The following is a 17381-nucleotide window of genomic DNA, read 5'->3' as shown; positions in this document are numbered from 1 at the left end:
AGAGTTTTGTAACTTAAATCTCCATGAGATGCTTTGCAAACGCAGGAGCCAGCATTCATTTTACACATTTCATAGGGATTTTGTAAGCAATGTATTAAAGGAAAGCAATGAAATAATCTCTTAGGTTAAGGTCTTTAAATGTAACTAACAGAGTAAGATGTCTGAGCACCCCCGAGCTTCACATTCAAACCTTAAAATTAATCTTTCCCACTCCTGTGTAATATTAAGTCTGATTAATAGCTAATGCATCAGTTGCATTTTAAGATGCACATCTGTTTGTGTGTATGCACTATTTATGTCCCAATTCTTTCTCAGGGGCGTTTAAAATTGTTTTCTACTGGATTGAGTAAGGTCATCTGGCAAAGCCGAGCAGGTCATCAATAATTAATCCAAGCAGGCAGAGCTGAGTCTCACGGTGCTTGCAAACACCCTGTTAGACTGGATGGTTTGGCAGAGCAGGGGCAGTTCTCAGATTTTCTCAGCAAACAAGCAAATGTGCGTTTAGCTTTTTGAGGGGGGAGAGGGAGGCTCAATTTTATTGGAAACAGCTGTGCTGTGCTTGCACTGCAGCACTTGGAGCATCCATATGTACAGGCAGAGCTTCTGGACTCCCAGTCCACCCCCATCCAGCCTGGCGGTCACTGCCCGTGCACCAGGGCCTGGCATTTGTGGCTCGTTTCCATGTGTTTGCAGGCTGCACTAACACCAGAGCTTGGATTCATCTCACTTAAATTTTTCTGAACTTTATTAAAAGTTAGGTGCTTTACACCCAACTCTGCCTGTCCGAGGGTTGGCTCTGGGGTACGAGCTTGTCATCTGGTTTAAATAGAGTTGACTGGGGGAAAAAAAGTCGTCTCTTCCAGAGGGTATTTCCTATCCAGGTTTGTTATCTAAGAAGATGGGATGAACGTGGGATGAGTAAGGGGAGCAAAGCTGGTGAAGGGTCTGGAGCATGAGTCTGACAAGGAGCAGCTGAGGGAGCTGGGGGGGCTCAGCCTGGAGAAAAAGAGGCTCAGGGGGGACTTTCTCACTCTCTGCAACTCCCTGACAGGAGGGGGGAGCCGGAGAGGGGGTCGGGCTCTGCTCCCAGGAATAAGGGACAGGACAAGGGGAAACAGCCTCAAGCTGTGACAGGGCTTGACAAGCCTTTCAGTGAAGAAATTTTTCATAATATCCAATCTATGCCTCCCCTGCCCAGGGAAGTGCTGGAATCACCATCCCTGGAGGGATTGAAAAGACATGTAGATGTGGCAGCTGGGGACATGGGGCTTGGCAGTGCTGGGTTAACAGTTGGACTTTGAGGTTCATCAATGGTTGATGACCTTAGAGACCTTTTCAACCTAAGTGATTCTGTGTATACTCTTCCACTTGGAGGGATTTGTCTGTCCTGAGGAGGAGGCTCCCAAAGAGGTTCATGTCACCAGCCTGGGCAAAGCATTTTGCTTTTGGACAGACAACACTGGATGAAGTGGGTCTGGGCTGGCATGATGGGAAAACTTCAAGTGGCTGAGGGGTGAGCGTGCACCTCTGCAGTGGCAGAAGCATTTTGTGTTCACAAATGTTCATCTCTAGCTGTTTCTGTTGGCCTAACAGAGTATGTTGCACAAACGTTATCAACATATAACCTCACTGCAAAAGGTAAATGGAAATGGTTTCCATGAGGCTGAGGATGACAGTCACCAATGCAGTAACTCCCTTCCTCCTGAGTCTCCTCAGAAGTCCAATCCAGCATCCAGCATCCCAAGCATGGAGCCAGCATGGATTTGGAGGCTTTGGAGCCATGAAGGCTTAGCCTTTGGATTTGGGGTTGGATGGGACCGTGGCAGGTTGCAGCTCAGAGGCCACATGATACCTTGATTATGGGCAGAGAAGAAGGAACCAGATCCCCATGTGGCAGAAGGGGCTGGCTGAGTATCCCACCATCCTGATGGCCACCAGGTTCCAGCTCTCCCCGGCGTACCATCCTCTCCCAGGACACATGTGCAGCTGTTTTGGGACAAGCAGGCTGGGAACCAGTCCAAAGCCAGAGTAGGCATGTGTGCTGCTCCCTCTTCTCCACCATAACGCTGGTATGCACACTTTTAATGCCTGGCCCCTGCTGAACTGCTCTGGCTTTACAAGATGAGAGAGCTCTGCAGTTCTGACAGGAAAATTGCTGCCCAGATGCCAGAACACCAGTGCTCTGCTTGTTTAAATATTTGTTCAGACCAGCTTGACTTTCCAATGCGTTTTTCCATGAGGGATTTTGGAGGTAGGGGAAAGAAGTCAGCACTAATAAAATCCCATGCTCTGGTGTACTCACATGAGAACATTCAGCCAGCAGTACCCTCTGTCCCAACAACATCACGTCTCCCCGTCGCCGTCCTGCCTTCCTTCATACCTGTTTCTTACAAGTATGTGGATGGATCTGTATATGTCCTGTCCACAGAATTTCAGGACTTTTAACATCCACAGCTCTTAATCTGGCTTGTTCACATGTGCTGTGTTTCCTGAGAGAGAAAATAAATAGGAATGGGTGGAGAAAAACAGCTGCTGTCATCCACTTCCTCAGCGCTGTGTGTTCCATGACTGGTTGGTGCCCTGCACCCTGCAGAAATGGCAGGAACTGGGATTATCCAAGGGTTAACTTACAATCACCATGACTAAATGTCATGCCTGTGTATAGCAGTACAGAAAACACTTGTGCTGACCCTCTCCCAAGCTTTACATGTAATGTCCATGGAAGTTTGCTACTGCCAGCCTCCAGCTTGTGATCTGTTCTGATCAATTCTGATCCTTTAACTTCTTTACTTTTGTCGAAGTCCCACTTGCTCTCCCTGAACCACTTCATGTATGTGGTTACAATCCCCATTTCCAATCTCCTCCCTGGCTCCCCAGTGTGATGTCCTGCACCAGATCTTGACAAGTGCCCATTTAAAAAGACCTGCTGGAAAACCTGGTAGAGCAAAGTGCAGCAGGCACACCAAGCACTCCTCATGCACCTGTTTCAGTCCTACCAGTGCTCTCAGCATCCTCTTCTAAGGAACTGTGTGTCTGAGCTCATTGGTTAAAGCATCGTCATGCAGCCATCTGATTAGGAACAAGCAAATTACCACAACACTTCAAATTAAATTTTCAGCTCATATGTGTTTGAAAAGTGCAAGTGTTCACCCGAGGAAATGCCTTGAAATTCAGAAAAACAAGGATATGGCGAATGGCAACCTTCCAGTACCTAAAGAGGCTCCAAGATAGCTGAAGGGGGACTTTTCAAAAAGGCATGGAGTGACAGGACAAGGGGGAATGGCTTCAAAGTGCCAGAAGGCAGAGTTGGATGGGATATTGGGAAGAAATTCTTCCCTGTGAGGATGGGGAGGCCCTGGCACAGGTTGCCAGAGAAGCTTTGGCTACCCCATCCCTGGAATTGTTCAAGGCCAGGCTGGACACGACTTGGAGCAACCTGGGATAGTGGGAGGTGTCCATAGCAGGGGGTAGAATGAGATGAGCTTTAAGGTCCTTTCCAACCCAAACCATTCTGTGATTTCCAGCATTTTTGTTTTATTTTGGTTTTGGGTAATTTATGCAGAAATATAACTCCCTATGCCCTCAATCTCACTGTTTTCCAGTATGTTGAGATACGTTGCCTGGAGAAGTGCTGTACTTCAGCTGGTTTATTCTGCTCAGTTAAAACTGCAGCAGTTTAACATAAATGTCACAAGCCCACAGATTTCCTTCAGGTGTCAGCAAACAATTTGACTGTTAATATCTACCTGTTTGTGGATGCCTAAATTTGAATTAGGCACAATTAAACACAATTAGCTGTGTGTACAATTCTGGGAGGCAAGAGAGGAGCAGTGGAGGATGCTGGTTTACTCTGACATGGGTTTGCTTTGCTTGGAGACATGTTGAGCAGGAGATGGCATGGCAAGGTCATCTCTAGAGGCTTCCTGCAGCCACAGAGAAGGCATCTTTGGCTGATGGTTTGTGGTTGGAAGCTTCTGTGGATGGTGCACACTTTTCCAAGCAAAAAAATCTTCCCCATAGAAAGCAGCAAAGCAAGGGAAGGTGCTTTATGAGGACAGACCTTCTGCTCTGACTCACAACAGCTCTCCAAAATCCAGTTTTTTAACCACAAAAGCCTCCCTTCTTATCCCAGGGAGATCTGTCTGTGACATGATAGTGATCCAGATATGGTCTTCCCTGGAGTTCTGGGACCTGCTCCAGCCCTGGGTGCTGTTGGTGGCTTTGGTGCAGGTTTGTCTCTCATTGTCCTGTCAGGAAGCGTGTTCCACAGCCATCCCTCAGCTGCCCATCTAACAGTGAGCTGTTAGTCACTGTGTTTTATTGGGGTTTTCAGTGACAAACTGATAAAATTGCATGTTTCAAGAAAAAAAGAGGGTTTCACTCATGGCACCGAGTCTAATTATTGCATCTGTCCAAAGCAACAAGCAAAGGTTACAGTGTCTGTTTGCATTCCTCTTAAAGAAAACCTTGTTAAACTCTGTCTTGCATATTTTACAGCTATAGTAAGAGCCCCTGAAGAATATACTGTCAGGAGAAATGGTTTCAGACTTTTTTATCTCATTTTATGGAGCAGGAGTGTGTGCTGGTTAATCGGGGAGTTAGTGGGAAGTCTGAATGGTGACACAGAGGTGCCTTGTACAAACAGAGGGCGAGTTTGTGGGATGGAGTTTGCTGACAGAAAGTGGAGCTGCTGGGAAGGTCAGTGATCGTGGGACACAGAGTTATGGATCAGCCAAATGACTGCAGCACTGTGCACTGGAATGCGAGATCATTTGTCTTTTTATAATTAACTTTGGTGCCTTGCTTTGGCCCTGCGTGGTGTTTTTCCTACCCACCCCAATTTTTAAAGGATTATGTAAAAGCTAATTTTAACCTGTGACACTAATCATGTGTCGATCAATCCCCATCTGCTCTCGTTCTCTGAAGTCAAGTTTCAGCAGGTCTTGGATTGACCTGGATTCTGGGGCTGTTTCCATCCCTATGGCCATGACTATCCGTGTCAGCTACCTCCACTCAGACTTTTATCTGTTAAATATTTTGTCCATGCAGTAATCCAGCTGTTTCCTTTTTGTCCTCCATATGTTTTGTTGGAAATGAGCACAAGTGAGGCGCTGAGGAAGTAATTCTAACCGGTACATGAAGTTTTCTAGGACAGCACAACATGAAGGTCTGGAGCTCAGACATCCCTTCCTTGGCTCCCAGCTCACAGGATACCTCAGCACTGAGGTCCAATCCCCTTTGCAGAAATTGTTCCCCATTAAAGTGCCACTAGAGCTGTCTTGACAGCACCATCCAATCCTCGCCTTGACCCACAGTCTAAAACTGGAATCTCATCTGGTGTGGGAAACAAAAGAATTAACTCAAAGTCTGTGGGGTTTGGGTCATCTTTTTACACTCTCTTCTCCCTGTGTTTCCTCCATTTGCTTCCAAGACCCCCAGTAGTTCCTGCAAAGGACCAGGAGGGCCAGGGTAGATGCCTTTATCCCTCACAGATGTTCAGCTGCATCTGGGTGAACCATTGCAGAAAATGACACTGAAGTTAGGGCAATTCAAGACCATCCCTGATAGCTGAGTCTAGGTAGGGAATCTGGCTTGTCAGAACAGGCTTATCCAAGTGGAAATCTGACCCAGACAGTAAGTGAACCTTCTGATTGTTGCAGCAGCTGATTTTTCACAGCAGGTTGTGATGTGGGGTTTGGTTTCGTGCTTCACCAGCAGTAATCCATCAATTTTTGCCAGTCAGTAGCTCTGACACTGGACTTTCCCTGATAGCTGGAGCTTCTCTTACCAAGTAAAGAGTTAAAATAGCAGAGCCAGTTTCCTGCATCCCCCTGCTGCTTCCTTGATGTCTCTGAGCAAAGCATTGATCTGAACTAACCAGTTTAGTATGAGCATGGGGTCTGGCTCAGAGCTGCTCAGCTGCTGCAGCCCTGACAGTGATAAATGGTCCCTGGGAGAGGAGGATGTTTAGTCATCTCCTGAGGATTTGATAGACATGAGTAACTACTGAGCCTCAAGACCCCTGTCTGAGTTGCATCATGTTAAAGATGCTTCATATCGTTCATGTGTGGTGAGGCACCGGTCGTCTTGGATGGTTTTGGCTTTTCTTTTGAAGGACATACTCTCTTAACATCACCCTGAGCGCAGATCATGTGTCTGCACAGGCACTGAAGAGGACCACCCTGGATTTTGGAGGGATCCTGTGCTACTCTGCTTCTTTCCCTGACCCCTTCATACCCCAGCAAAGTGACCACCAAGGGGCAATGCAGCAGTGCAGTGCCACATTCCACAGTGCCGTGGCCAACGTGGGCTGGAAAATGTTCCTTGTTTGTGCACATCCGGGCTGGGGTGCTCAGCCACTCCAAGGAGTCCTGCTTTGCTGGAGAGAGTGTTTCCCAAGGCTGTAGTTGATTTTTCACAAGCAAGTTTGTGCACTGGCCAAGACTGCTGACAGCTCAATGTTCAGCTGCAGTATATAATTTTCTGTCATTTTGATTTATGTTCTTCCCTGCAACCAGAGTCCCACGTGAGAAAAAAAATCGGAAGGAGTCTATCCTAAAGTTAGCTCAATGCTAACTTCTTCAACTGACCTAGCAAATTAAAGATATTTTTAGATTTTTTTTTTTATTTATTTATGGAAGATGAAAGAGAATAGTATTAAAAAATAACCTCTGCTGTCAGTTCTGTGACCTGCAGTTGTGATGTCTGCCAGGCAATGCGAAGGGTCATTGTCACTGAGAGAGAAGCAAAGCTGGAACTGTGAGACCAAGATCTGCTCTTGGCTGAAGTTTCCACCTGCACTTGATGGCCCTGTCCAGGGAGGCTCTGATGCACCAAAGCAATGCCCAGGACATCAGGGCTGAGCTCCAGAGCAGCGCTTCACTTCAGGGGATCTTAAAACTCTCAGCATCTGGGGGTTTCTCCTGGGAAAAAGCCTGAATTCTCCAGGGAAGAGGCTGGTGTAGAGCCACGGTCTCTGCTCCCTCTAGACAGCAGAAGAAGGGCTCATCCTCCAGCATCTTGGATGTGCCCGGAGGCTTCATGGCACAGCTCTCTCTTCTGCCTCACTTCTGGCACCCAGACTTGGGCTCTTGAGCTGTTTTGCTACACTTGGAGCTTTGCTTCTTGGCATTAGTGTTTGGGGCTTATTGCTTGCAGTTTCCTTTCCACGGATGCTTAAAAGAGGGAGAGGGGGGAACAAACCATCGCTGGGCTGTTTGCGTGAGCTACAAAGCGTCTGTGAGACAAAGGAAGGGACCACATGAAACAGCACTTGGGGTGGCACTGACAGGGAGAAAAGCTCCACTCACAACCCCAGGAAAAGGCAAGAGAGCAGGGAAGTGTGTTTATCCCAGCTCTCTGCTTTCCTACGGAGTTCAGACAGTTTTTATTTATTGCGTTTCCCCCCACGTAGCGGCGATGAGCACATAGGTAATCTAAGACATATGACATGGCTCAAAAGGAGAGCTCCCAAATGGGCTGTGGGCTGAAATGAAGCTCACTTCCTAGCCCAGGGATAGGGGTTGCTGGTGAGGGGACAGGGAGATGCCACAGGGCTGTCACAGGAGGGAAGCAGGGTCCTGGCTGGAGCACCTGCAGCACTCCTGGGCTCTGCTATGCACCCTGTCTGCTTTAAGTAGGATATCTGCTTTATAAGGGCTGCATATTCCTCTCATTTTCTTCTGGATAACACCAGTAAAGTGTTAGCAAAATGATTGAAACCCTTGTGTTGTGAGCAAGGCCATCTGTCTGCAGCATGGGCAGCAGAAGAGGATTGTAGGGTGCCCAGCTGTAACCCTGGAGGGTATTGGACTGTGAAGCAGAGGGGAAAGAATGGGGCTTGGATCAATAACAGGGGTGCAGCTGATAGAAATGAAGGCTGCGTCCACCCCAGAGGTCCCAGAGGGCATTTGGGCAGTGCACCAGGGTGAACTTGGAGCTCCCCTGAGCTAAGGTGGGTTTTATTATTAACCTCAGTGGAGCCAGGAGTTAGTGGCTGGCCAGTCTGTGTGTTGTGATCCCATGGTATTTGGGAAATGGGTAAAAATACATTATTTAATATATATTTATCTCTCTCTCTATATATATATATACACACATACATACACACACCCCACACACCCCTTTCACGGGACACGTCAAGTGTATACAGGGCCTTTCCCTGATGGCTGGCATTTAGCAGCTGAGTTACAGATGGATTTCTGTGTAGTCAGCACAGATAATAATCACAAAAATCCTTTTAATAGATCAAAGAGTGCTGTGGAATTGAAAATTTCTTTTAGAAGCATTCATTTTGAGCATTAAATTTTTCTCCTAATGTATAAGCTAGGAAAAAACATTTTTCAGGGGGTAAAATGGAAAGAAGTTTTATTCATCATTCTATTTAGATCTCCACTCAAATTAAAGATAAGTGACAAGAAGTGGATGTTTTACTATACACCCAAAGTTACTTCTGTATTCATAAAAGCCACTTGGTTAAATCAGGGGTGAGCAATGATCACCATCAAAGGGATAGGTACACACTGGTTTTTTATTTGTTTTTCGTTTGAAGGGGTTTTTTCCATCGTATGTTACAACTTGCTTTACCTTCAGCAATCTAAACTCTTTTTCAGTTGAGGAAAACCTAAAAGCCATCATAATTACAGTTCTCATTGCACCCTAGCCCTGTAACAAGACAGAATTTGGATATTTAAAGATGCATCTACCCCTTAAATAAGATGCTTTTATGACAGCCAGCCCCAGTGCATGGAGCCATCATCCTGGTGCCAGACATGGCTTTGCAAGTGGAAAGCTGAATATCAGCTGAAAATACGAAAATATATTATTTTTCCTAGTTGCACACTGTAACTTTGCAGCAAGTAAGCCCTCGAGCAGCATGGGCTCTTGAAAGAGGCCGTGCCTTTGTGAGGAGCTCATGTGCTTGGACATGAGGAGCACGGCTGAAAAAGGAGCAGAAAGGAAATAGCCCTGGGGAGCTTCAGTGCTGGGACTGAAGAAATGGTTTGATACTTGTACAGACAAGTGCTCACCAAACTCTGCACGTCGTAAATAATCATCTCCCTGTCTCCCATGCATCCGATGGGAAGTGCATCTTCCCCACTGAGACACTGTGCTAAATAAAGGTTTGCCCTTCGTGGGGAGTGGGAGAGGTGGGAGGTGGACATTCAGGCTCTTGTCTCTTTCCCAAAGGAAAGTCATTAAGCATACAAAATACATATGTTTTCTCTTCAGCGGCTGTTGGGTTTCTCAGCCCAAGAGCCATAACAGGACCACGAGGTTTGGAAAATTTCTGCCTCCCACATCTGCCCCACTCCTCACCAGCAATGCTGCTGAATCAGCGAAATGGGGTTGTGCATCTGTGCCTCGTTAGGGCAGTACTGCTAATTAAGTCACTGGCAAAAAATGGCTTCAAGCCTCTCTGCTTTGGGGTGGTGACTCACTGTGGAGGGTGAGTCTCAGCCTTGTGCTGGTGGTGTCTCAAAACTCCACTGTTGCATTTACAAGCAGATAGTGGTCCTGCAAAATGAAACCCTGACAGAACCTTCCTTTTCACCTTTCATATCTCTAGGTTGGAAGCGAGTTCTTCTTTTCTTTACCTCTTTCTAGAGAAAAAGCATGGGGGAATAATTATTTGCAGCTTGTAAGGTCCTAGGCTTGCAGTGAAGTGTCCTTACACCAATCCCTGTCTGCTACTGCTGTTGCCTGAGTGAAGAAGTGTCATGTCAAATGCAGTGCACTGATTTGGATTAGTTCATTAACTAATTGGAGCTTCTTTTCCAATCGAGGCTTTGCAAAGCTTTTCCCAGCTCAGTGGCACAAGAATATAGGATCTACCTGGGCAGATCTGGCTGTGGGGGAGAGAAGGGGAAAAGGGGAAAAAAACAGAAGAGGAAGGAATGTGAACTTCAGGCTCACCTGAGGGTGCTCCATTGGGGGTCACCTGGGTGCTGCCCTGGGCTGTGTGAGCAGCAGGAGAGCCAGGGACATGGGAGCTGTTTGGGAGCCTGCCCTTGCTCAGCTGTGCCCTTCTGTACCCTTTGCAGACCTTCAGATGAAAACCACCCCGATGTGAAGCCTGATGCCTACGTGAACAACCTGGCTGAAGCAGTCGACATCATCCTCCAGGAGATGTAAAACCAACCAGCAGGAACAGGGATGAGTCCTCATGTGCAGCCTCTCCATGGAACCGCTTCATCCTCTCCCACCTCCACCTCACCTTAACAAACCCAGGCCCAGCCTTGCTCGGGGTGGTGAGCACCCGCTTCCCTAAATATTCCACATAATGGTCCTAAAATGATCTACTGACCTTATCCAAGGGAACACCAAACCCGCTGTCTTGAATGTTCTTCTCTTGGTGCCTGTGAGGAGCCTCTGCCTCCTCTGGGTGATTCCTGGGGGGGGCTGTTCCCCCTTCAACTCTTCGCCCACGCCGGGTACCCAGCCTGGAGGTACAAAACAGGGAACCCTGCACCCCCTCACTAAGAGACTTACCTGTTTAACCCATCTGTACTGTGCCTTTTGGGGTGCCTGAGATGGGATGGAGGATGTCCTTGAGGGGTGATGGAGGCCACCAAGCCCTGGTGGGGGCTCTGCGGGGTCCTGTGTGTGCCTTGGGTGGCACAAAAGCCCTGGGGAGGGGGGACATCCCTGGATCCAAGCCAGTAAACATGGTTCTGGCAGGATTAGCCTGTCTGGAACAGCCGTCGGTTAAGGCATGGGAATGTGGTGATGCTGTGACACATTAGGGAATAACTGCGCTGTCCTGTCAGGAATAAACCCCGTCCTTTGGATCTGGCCTATTTGTCCTTGTATTCAGTGGGATCAGCACTGGCAGGGATGTTTACAGGATCTGAAATGCTTTTTCCTAGCTGGAATAAGCTGGAAGCAGCTATGGGACTGATGGGCTTTGCCTTCCCTCCATCCACAAGCAGACATGGCTGTGTGGGAGGGAATGTGGGTTTCCTACCTCTTCCCAATAAAATCCTGAAGATGCAGCCAAGGGCTCCCCCGTGCCAGGGAGCTGTTGGTGTTGAGTCCCACACAGGCCCAGCTTGAGAGAGATTTTTCACAAGGGCATGGAATAACAGGACAAAGGGGAATGGCTTTAAAAAGGGTAGGTTTAAGTTGGATGTTGGGAAGAAATTCTTCCCTGTGAGGGTGGTGAGGCCCTGGCACAGGTTACCCAGAGAAGCTGTGGCTGCCCCATCCCTGAGGTGTCCAAGGCCAGGTTGGATGGAGCTTGGAGCAACCTGGGACAGTGGAAGGTGTCCCTGCCTATGGCAGGGGGTGGAACAAAATGGTCTTTGAGGTCTCTTCCAGCCCAAACCATTCTGTGATTCTCTGTACTCACTGAACATCCCCTGGGACTGATCCTGCACCAGCACCACGTGCTTGCCAAGAATCTGCCACATCAGTTTAGCTCCAGCTCAGCCCCATCCTGCTGCCAGGAGCTCTCAGCACGTGCAGGGCTGCCAAGTGGTGCTCCATGGAGCAGGGGCAGCCACGAGATTTGCCTTTTCTTTTCTAACCACAATAAGGGTTTCTAAAAGGAGCTGCTTCCTGCTTCCAGGCACCGCAGCTCTCCAGCACATCCCCAGGGTTTTTAGTTTCTCTCCCCCATCAGTTTTGCAGTACAGGTGTTGCAGCCTGTGTGGTAACACCTGTCCATTCTGCACGTGGCAAGAGCGTGGCTGGGACAGGGGCTCAAAATGGGTGAAAGAATTAAAGATTAGGGGTTGCTCCGTCACATTCTCTGCCCACCCTCACCGACACTTGGCAGCGTTTGCAAGGGTCACCTTTTAGAGGCAAAAGTCCCCTTTTAATCAACGCATCAGCAGCTCAGCACCCTCTTGGGCTCTGGGCAAGACTTTTTGGGCTTTAAGCTGCTTTGGACCTCCCATGGGACCATGGTCAGGTGTGTAATTCTGTCTGTGTTACGTATATTTATATGTAATGTGCTGGCCAGTGCCTGCATTCAGCCACTGCTTCCTGCATCTGCAAGCAGGAGGTAAATGATAATGCCAGCTCCAGCAGTCCCAACAGCTGAAGAAGACTCTGCTTGCTGAAGGACACCAAAGTGATTCTCCTTGTTTCTGGAGCAGCCTGTGAGTGTTGGAACACTTGTTTTTCAGAGCTACCAGCTGGCCCCTGAGCTGCAGGGCACCCCTTGGGGACAGCAGGGGAAAGGGGCTGGGAATTAAATTCTAATAAAATAAACTACATCTGGGAATATGACCTTAGTGCAATTTTTTGGTCTGTTTTTGTATCTTTTATCCTCTGGATAGTGGTACAGCCAGAGGACGTGGTACTGTCAGCACCCACACACACAGAAGGATGCCATAAACCCTGGTTGAACATTTGGGCTGTGACGGATCACTGAGAATTTCTTTTTTATCCCCTAATTCTTCCTTTTTTTGTTCTATTATACTAAGCCTATCACTTCAATCTGATTAAGTTTAGGCAGATAAACATCCTGCCATCTGTCATGAAACTTTTTATACTGTTTGCTTGCTGGAGGAAGGACAGCCGTTTTCCTTTTTGGATTATAAAGGGGAGATATCACCCTGTTTCCTCAAGTATTTATTTAACACCCCTGTGTGCCCTTGCCCTGCTGTCAGCTCTGGCCTTGCCTGAGTTTAGGGGTGGGACATTAGCTCTGTCCTTAAACACAAAGAATAAGGTTCTACTTGGCACTTAAATTTGCATTTTGTTGTTATATTTTCAGCATTTCGTTATCGTATTTTCAGCTGTGTTACAACTAAGTGACAGCCAGGGTCAGGCTGGGGGGACAATGGGAGACAACCCACACCACAGTGGGATGTATCGTGTCTGCCTGCATGTGAATATCACAAAATGTCCATTTTCCAGTGCAAGCCACAGCCGGGAACTCCTTCCTATTTCTAACACAGACACCCCGATGGAGGGTCCCAGCTGGGGGATTTGCCAACACACACACATTTTTGGGACACCCCCTCCCAGCACCCATGGAGATGGCCAAGGGGGTGCAGCCAGACCCCCTCTGGGAGAGGAGAGGAGGAGACTCCTGCCCCATCAAACTCCAACCAGTGCCACAACCTGGCTGCCACATCCCCGAGGGGCAGCGGTGTCCCTGAACCCCTCGACCCCACATCACAGAGAGGCGAGACACTGTCCGGGGGTTATTGAACCAGGAAGCTTTATTTACACAGTAAAAGTAACAAGCAATTTCCTGAGATTGAGCTGCTCTAGTGCAATCAAGTCATGGAGGGGGTGGGAACGTGCAGCCTCCTCGCCGGCCCGCGCAGGGGGCACCTCGGGCAGCCCCTCCCCGGGGACACGCGCGTCCCGCGGCGCTTGTGCAATTTTGCCAGCGAGACTTGGCTACTACAGGTCATAGCTTCAGAAGGCTTTGTTTTTTATTTTTCTTCTCATCTTTTTTTAATTTTTTTTTTTATTATTATTTTATTTTTTTTTTATTTGGCCGTCCTCTTCTTTTCGCTTTCTTGAAAACACCAAACTCAGACACGCCGGAAAGCACTTCTACAATCCTAGAACATCCTACGTCAGTCTGTTTGCCTGGGCAGCCAGGAGCTTTAAAAAATGCACTTGAAACACGAATTTATTGGCCAAACAGGCTATGCTAGAACGTAGAAAAATTACAATCTATTTTACAAACACTTCTTTTTGTTGTTTTTTGTTGTTGTTGTTGTTGTTGGTTTTTTTAAATGTACTCTTTCATAGAACCGGCTCAAAGAGCTACATCTGCAAACACACAGCAGTCTCCTGTGTGCCTGCTAAGACTTTTTGTGTTAAAATCCTATTTTTTCAGGATGATTGCTGCTGACACAGCTTTGCTGTCATCCTAAAACAGTGGCTGCCCAGACTGGGTCACACCTTGGACAAACCATCGGGTCTCTTCACAATAATAAACCTGTTTTAGCTACCTAGCAAGGAATAACATCCTTTCTCTGCATATTACTTTAACATCACATTCTGGCAGCCGGCAGGGATTTGTCGGGGGGGAGTTGGAGGGTTACCAAAGCATCTGTGTAATAGGTGAAGTCCTTTACAAACCAAGAGCAGGACCCCAAGGGGGATGCCCTGCTCTCCCACTGCGGGCGTAGGGGACGGATCTCCTGACGCCAGGGAGCAACGCCACTTCTGACTTTACAATCAACAGGATGTCCCCTGAATCTGAGGCACATACTATATTATATTTAATATTTTTTAATTACTTTATTTATATATATATTTATATATATATAAATCCACAAACGTTTTACCTCTACAGAGAGAGAGAGAGAGAGAGAGAAAAGAAATTTAAAAAGTAAGGCTTTCTTAAACTGAGAATAAGTACATGAAATCATACAAACCCAACAAGAAATACCCAACAGAACACCACCGTGGCCTCAAAACCGTCGCTAACTGTAGTCTGTGCCTACGCCAACGTGCCCAGTATAAGGCCATGACTCATTGGAGAAGCGTTTTTAGTAAGGCAAACAGGTTGTGCTGTATGTAAACTGAATGCTACGGCTACGTCCAGTGCAGCTGGATCATGGTCTATTGGCCACCTTCCCACACTGGACGGTTAGCATGGCACCAGGAGCAGCCCTTGGAAAGAAAACAGAAGCCCTTAGGAATTCCCCCAGTGATGCACATGCAAGAGCCCACCCGGGGCTCTGCGACAGCAGCTGGACACGGATTTGGGTGACTTTGCCCCTTTTCGGCCAGCTGAGGAGGTGCCTGTGGCCAGCAGGAGCTGTGTGCCCCAGGACTGGGACGTGTCAGTGGTGGGAAGGATGGATGGAGCATCAGGAAGACTCAAAGCCAAGAACTGTGCTGTGGGGGTGACCCTGCAGGGGCACAGACAGAGGGGCAGCAACCTGGGAAAACACTGGCATGGCTGGACCCTCCCAAAATGTCTGAGACCAGCAGCGTCTTCCACAACAGGAGGGCTAAAAATTAACCCACGGTGTATTTTCTTCTAAGTGATGCGTCAAGCAACACTTAAAAGAGCTGGAGGGTTCCCCAAAATGAAAAGGCATCCCTGTCATCCCCTCCTCAAATACCTGGGGCTGGTCCTGCTTTCCTGGAGGGAGCAAAACTTCTGGGGTGCCAGGACAGGGATAAGAGCTAATGGGTTCCACTGTGGTGAGAGATGCCACACGTATCCCAAACCACTGCAGAAAAAAGTGCACTAACAACCAGAAATGGTGAATGAAACCTGTACCAGCAGCTCTCAGTCTTTCTGAGTTATGGACCCTCAAAGCACTGCCAACGGGGGTGCTGAACCCCATTAAAAATGCCATGTCTTCAATTGCTGTTGGTATCCATGATTTTTTTCCTTTCTCGCTTTTGCAATGCTCGGGAAGTGAACCCTGAGCTTGAAGGAACCTGCAGAGGATGCTGTAAGCCACTCGTACAGAATCCCTAGAGCTTTAAACAAACAAACAAAAGAAAAAACAAAGGGAGAAAAAAATATATATGTCCTTCTAAACCTGTTAGCAAGTGGACAGCTTATTTTAGCAAAGAGAATTTGTATTGTAAAAAACAGAATGGTCACCATTTTATCTGTGCTTAAAAAAAGGCACAGGAAGAGGAAAAGCTTTCAGTGCTGCTACCTGGATTTTCAGCCTTTTGCCAGCTGACTTTGTCAAGTAACCCCGCCGTGACATGCCTTGGGCACACAGCCCTTCACAGTAAAGCCAAAAAAAGAGGGTGGCAGCCGTGCCCTGGGTAGCAAAGAGGACACAGCTGCTGATAAATGGGTAAACAGCCCAGCCCCAACAGGGTGATGGGAACCCAAGCGAGGGTGGCACCGAGCCTGAGTGGGGCTGTTTCCCAACAGGGTTGAGAGAGGGGGCTGGGAATTAAAAAAACAGGGAAGAAAGGCATTTGAGCATCCCCAGGCAGCACCCGGCAAGCGCTGCTGTGGACACCACCCCACATGAGCCAGGGGTCCCTTTAATTCCTTGACAGGAAAACTAAAAAAAAAAAATATATATATATATTAAAAAACCAAAACCCACAGTAAAAATCCAGCTCTTGCCATTATTAAATTTAAGCAAAAGACTTCACTTGTGATTTCCTTCTCACGGCACTGCCAGGGACACGGGGAGAGAGGGGGTGCTGGGGCTGCACGGGATGTGGCGGGAGAAAAGGAGCCACAGCCACATCGGCAGTAGCCACCAGCCAGTGCTCGGACTGCAAATCTCAATATTCTGGTTTCCCCCCACTTTTTCCAGCCCCAGGGGTGGTGGTTTCTCCTTGTGCATCCCTTTTCTGAACTAGCACAGGTGGGACCCAGGGGAGCATGGCCAGCTCCATCAGCTCCAACCCTGTCCTGGGAAAAGCCATTTACTCGCTAATGGCGAGATTTTGGCAATCCCTGTGCCTGGTTTTCCTATCGGACAGGCACTTTCCTCCGACTTGGCTGATCTCTGGCTACAGTAGTTACAAAGAATTTCAAGATTTACACACGCATGCACACAAATTGCTCTAAATACCTGATGAAATTTTGGCAAAGCTGCTTTGTCCCCTCCAGCTGGCAGGAGGGGGAGCAGTGACAGGACCCCGCAAACCACAGCGAGGAGCCCTCCAGGGCTCTGCTGGCAGCCCCCCGACACCGGGGCGAGAGGACCCGCTCCCTCCTCAGTTGTTCTCGATCTGCTCGATGTCGATCTCGCCGTCCAGCTGGAAGAGGCTCTCAGCGCCTGTCCCGCTGCTCCGCCAGGTCACCCTGTCCTCCTCCTTCCCGCCGCCCTCCTCCTCCTCCTCGCAGGAGAGGTCATCCCTGCTGGCCCGGGGGTCCTCGGGCTGCGGGCGCGGCGGCTCCGGCACCGGGGTGCAGGCGGGGGTCCTGCCCGGCATCACCTCGGGGGAGCGGGGGGCTGCGCTCCAGGGCGGGGGGCCGGGGGGCCGCTGGGAGCCCTCCTCGGCCGCGGCGCTAAGGCAGGTAAGGCTGTTGAAAGTCTGGCGGTTCTACAAAGGCAAGGGGAGAGAGGCAGCTGAGTCAGGTGTGGGGACAGGGAACGGGGGCAATCCTGAAGCTGGGCTGGGATAGAAGTTACACCAGGTGAGCTGAGGGTACTCCCGACCCCATTCCGCACCCATCCCAAACCTGAGCCCTCCCTTCCCAACAGAAAGCAAGAAGGGCAGCAGAAACACTCACAGCCAGCTGGTCCCCAGGAGGTGAGCAGACACTGCAAATCCCCACCTCCCCATCCTTGGCAGGTCCTGCACCTCTTCTATCCCTGCAATGGGTGATGGCATCAAAACTACCCCCAGCGTGCTCTGGATCAGTTACATGACCATCTCCACCCCACACGTCTCCTGGCTGCATGTTTAAGGCAGTACAGAACTCACCAAAAATAAATGAACATCAGCTCAATAAATCCAAGGTA

At 48.7% G+C, this 17381-nt stretch overlaps 2 protein-coding genes across 2 annotated transcripts in view; one reads left to right on the top strand and one right to left on the bottom strand.

Moving 5' to 3' along the window:
• LHPP (phospholysine phosphohistidine inorganic pyrophosphate phosphatase) overlaps positions 1-10795 on the top strand; it is an 81056-nt gene extending 70261 nt beyond the window's left edge. Inside the window, exon 7 of the mRNA XM_027655262.1 lies at positions 10044-10795. Coding sequence (XP_027511063.1) covers positions 10044-10134 — 91 coding nt within the window. The 3' untranslated portion in view covers positions 10135-10795. The remainder of the gene's footprint in view (positions 1-10043) is intronic.
• Positions 10796-13453: 2658 nt separating this feature from the next.
• Positions 13454-17381, bottom strand: part of FAM53B (family with sequence similarity 53 member B) — a 46748-nt gene continuing 42820 nt past the window's right edge. The window contains exon 5 of the mRNA XM_027655272.1: positions 13454-16959. Within this exon, the coding sequence (XP_027511073.1) occupies positions 16630-16959 (330 nt within the window). The 3' untranslated portion in view covers positions 13454-16629. The remainder of the gene's footprint in view (positions 16960-17381) is intronic.

Source organism: Corapipo altera, unplaced genomic scaffold (assembly GCF_003945725.1).
Source record: "Corapipo altera isolate COAL_440 unplaced genomic scaffold, ASM394572v1 180, whole genome shotgun sequence".
Classification (NCBI taxonomy): Eukaryota; Metazoa; Chordata; class Aves; order Passeriformes; family Pipridae; genus Corapipo; species Corapipo altera.
Note: the sequence above shows the minus strand (reverse complement) of the source record. Positions and strands in the feature narration are given on the sequence as shown.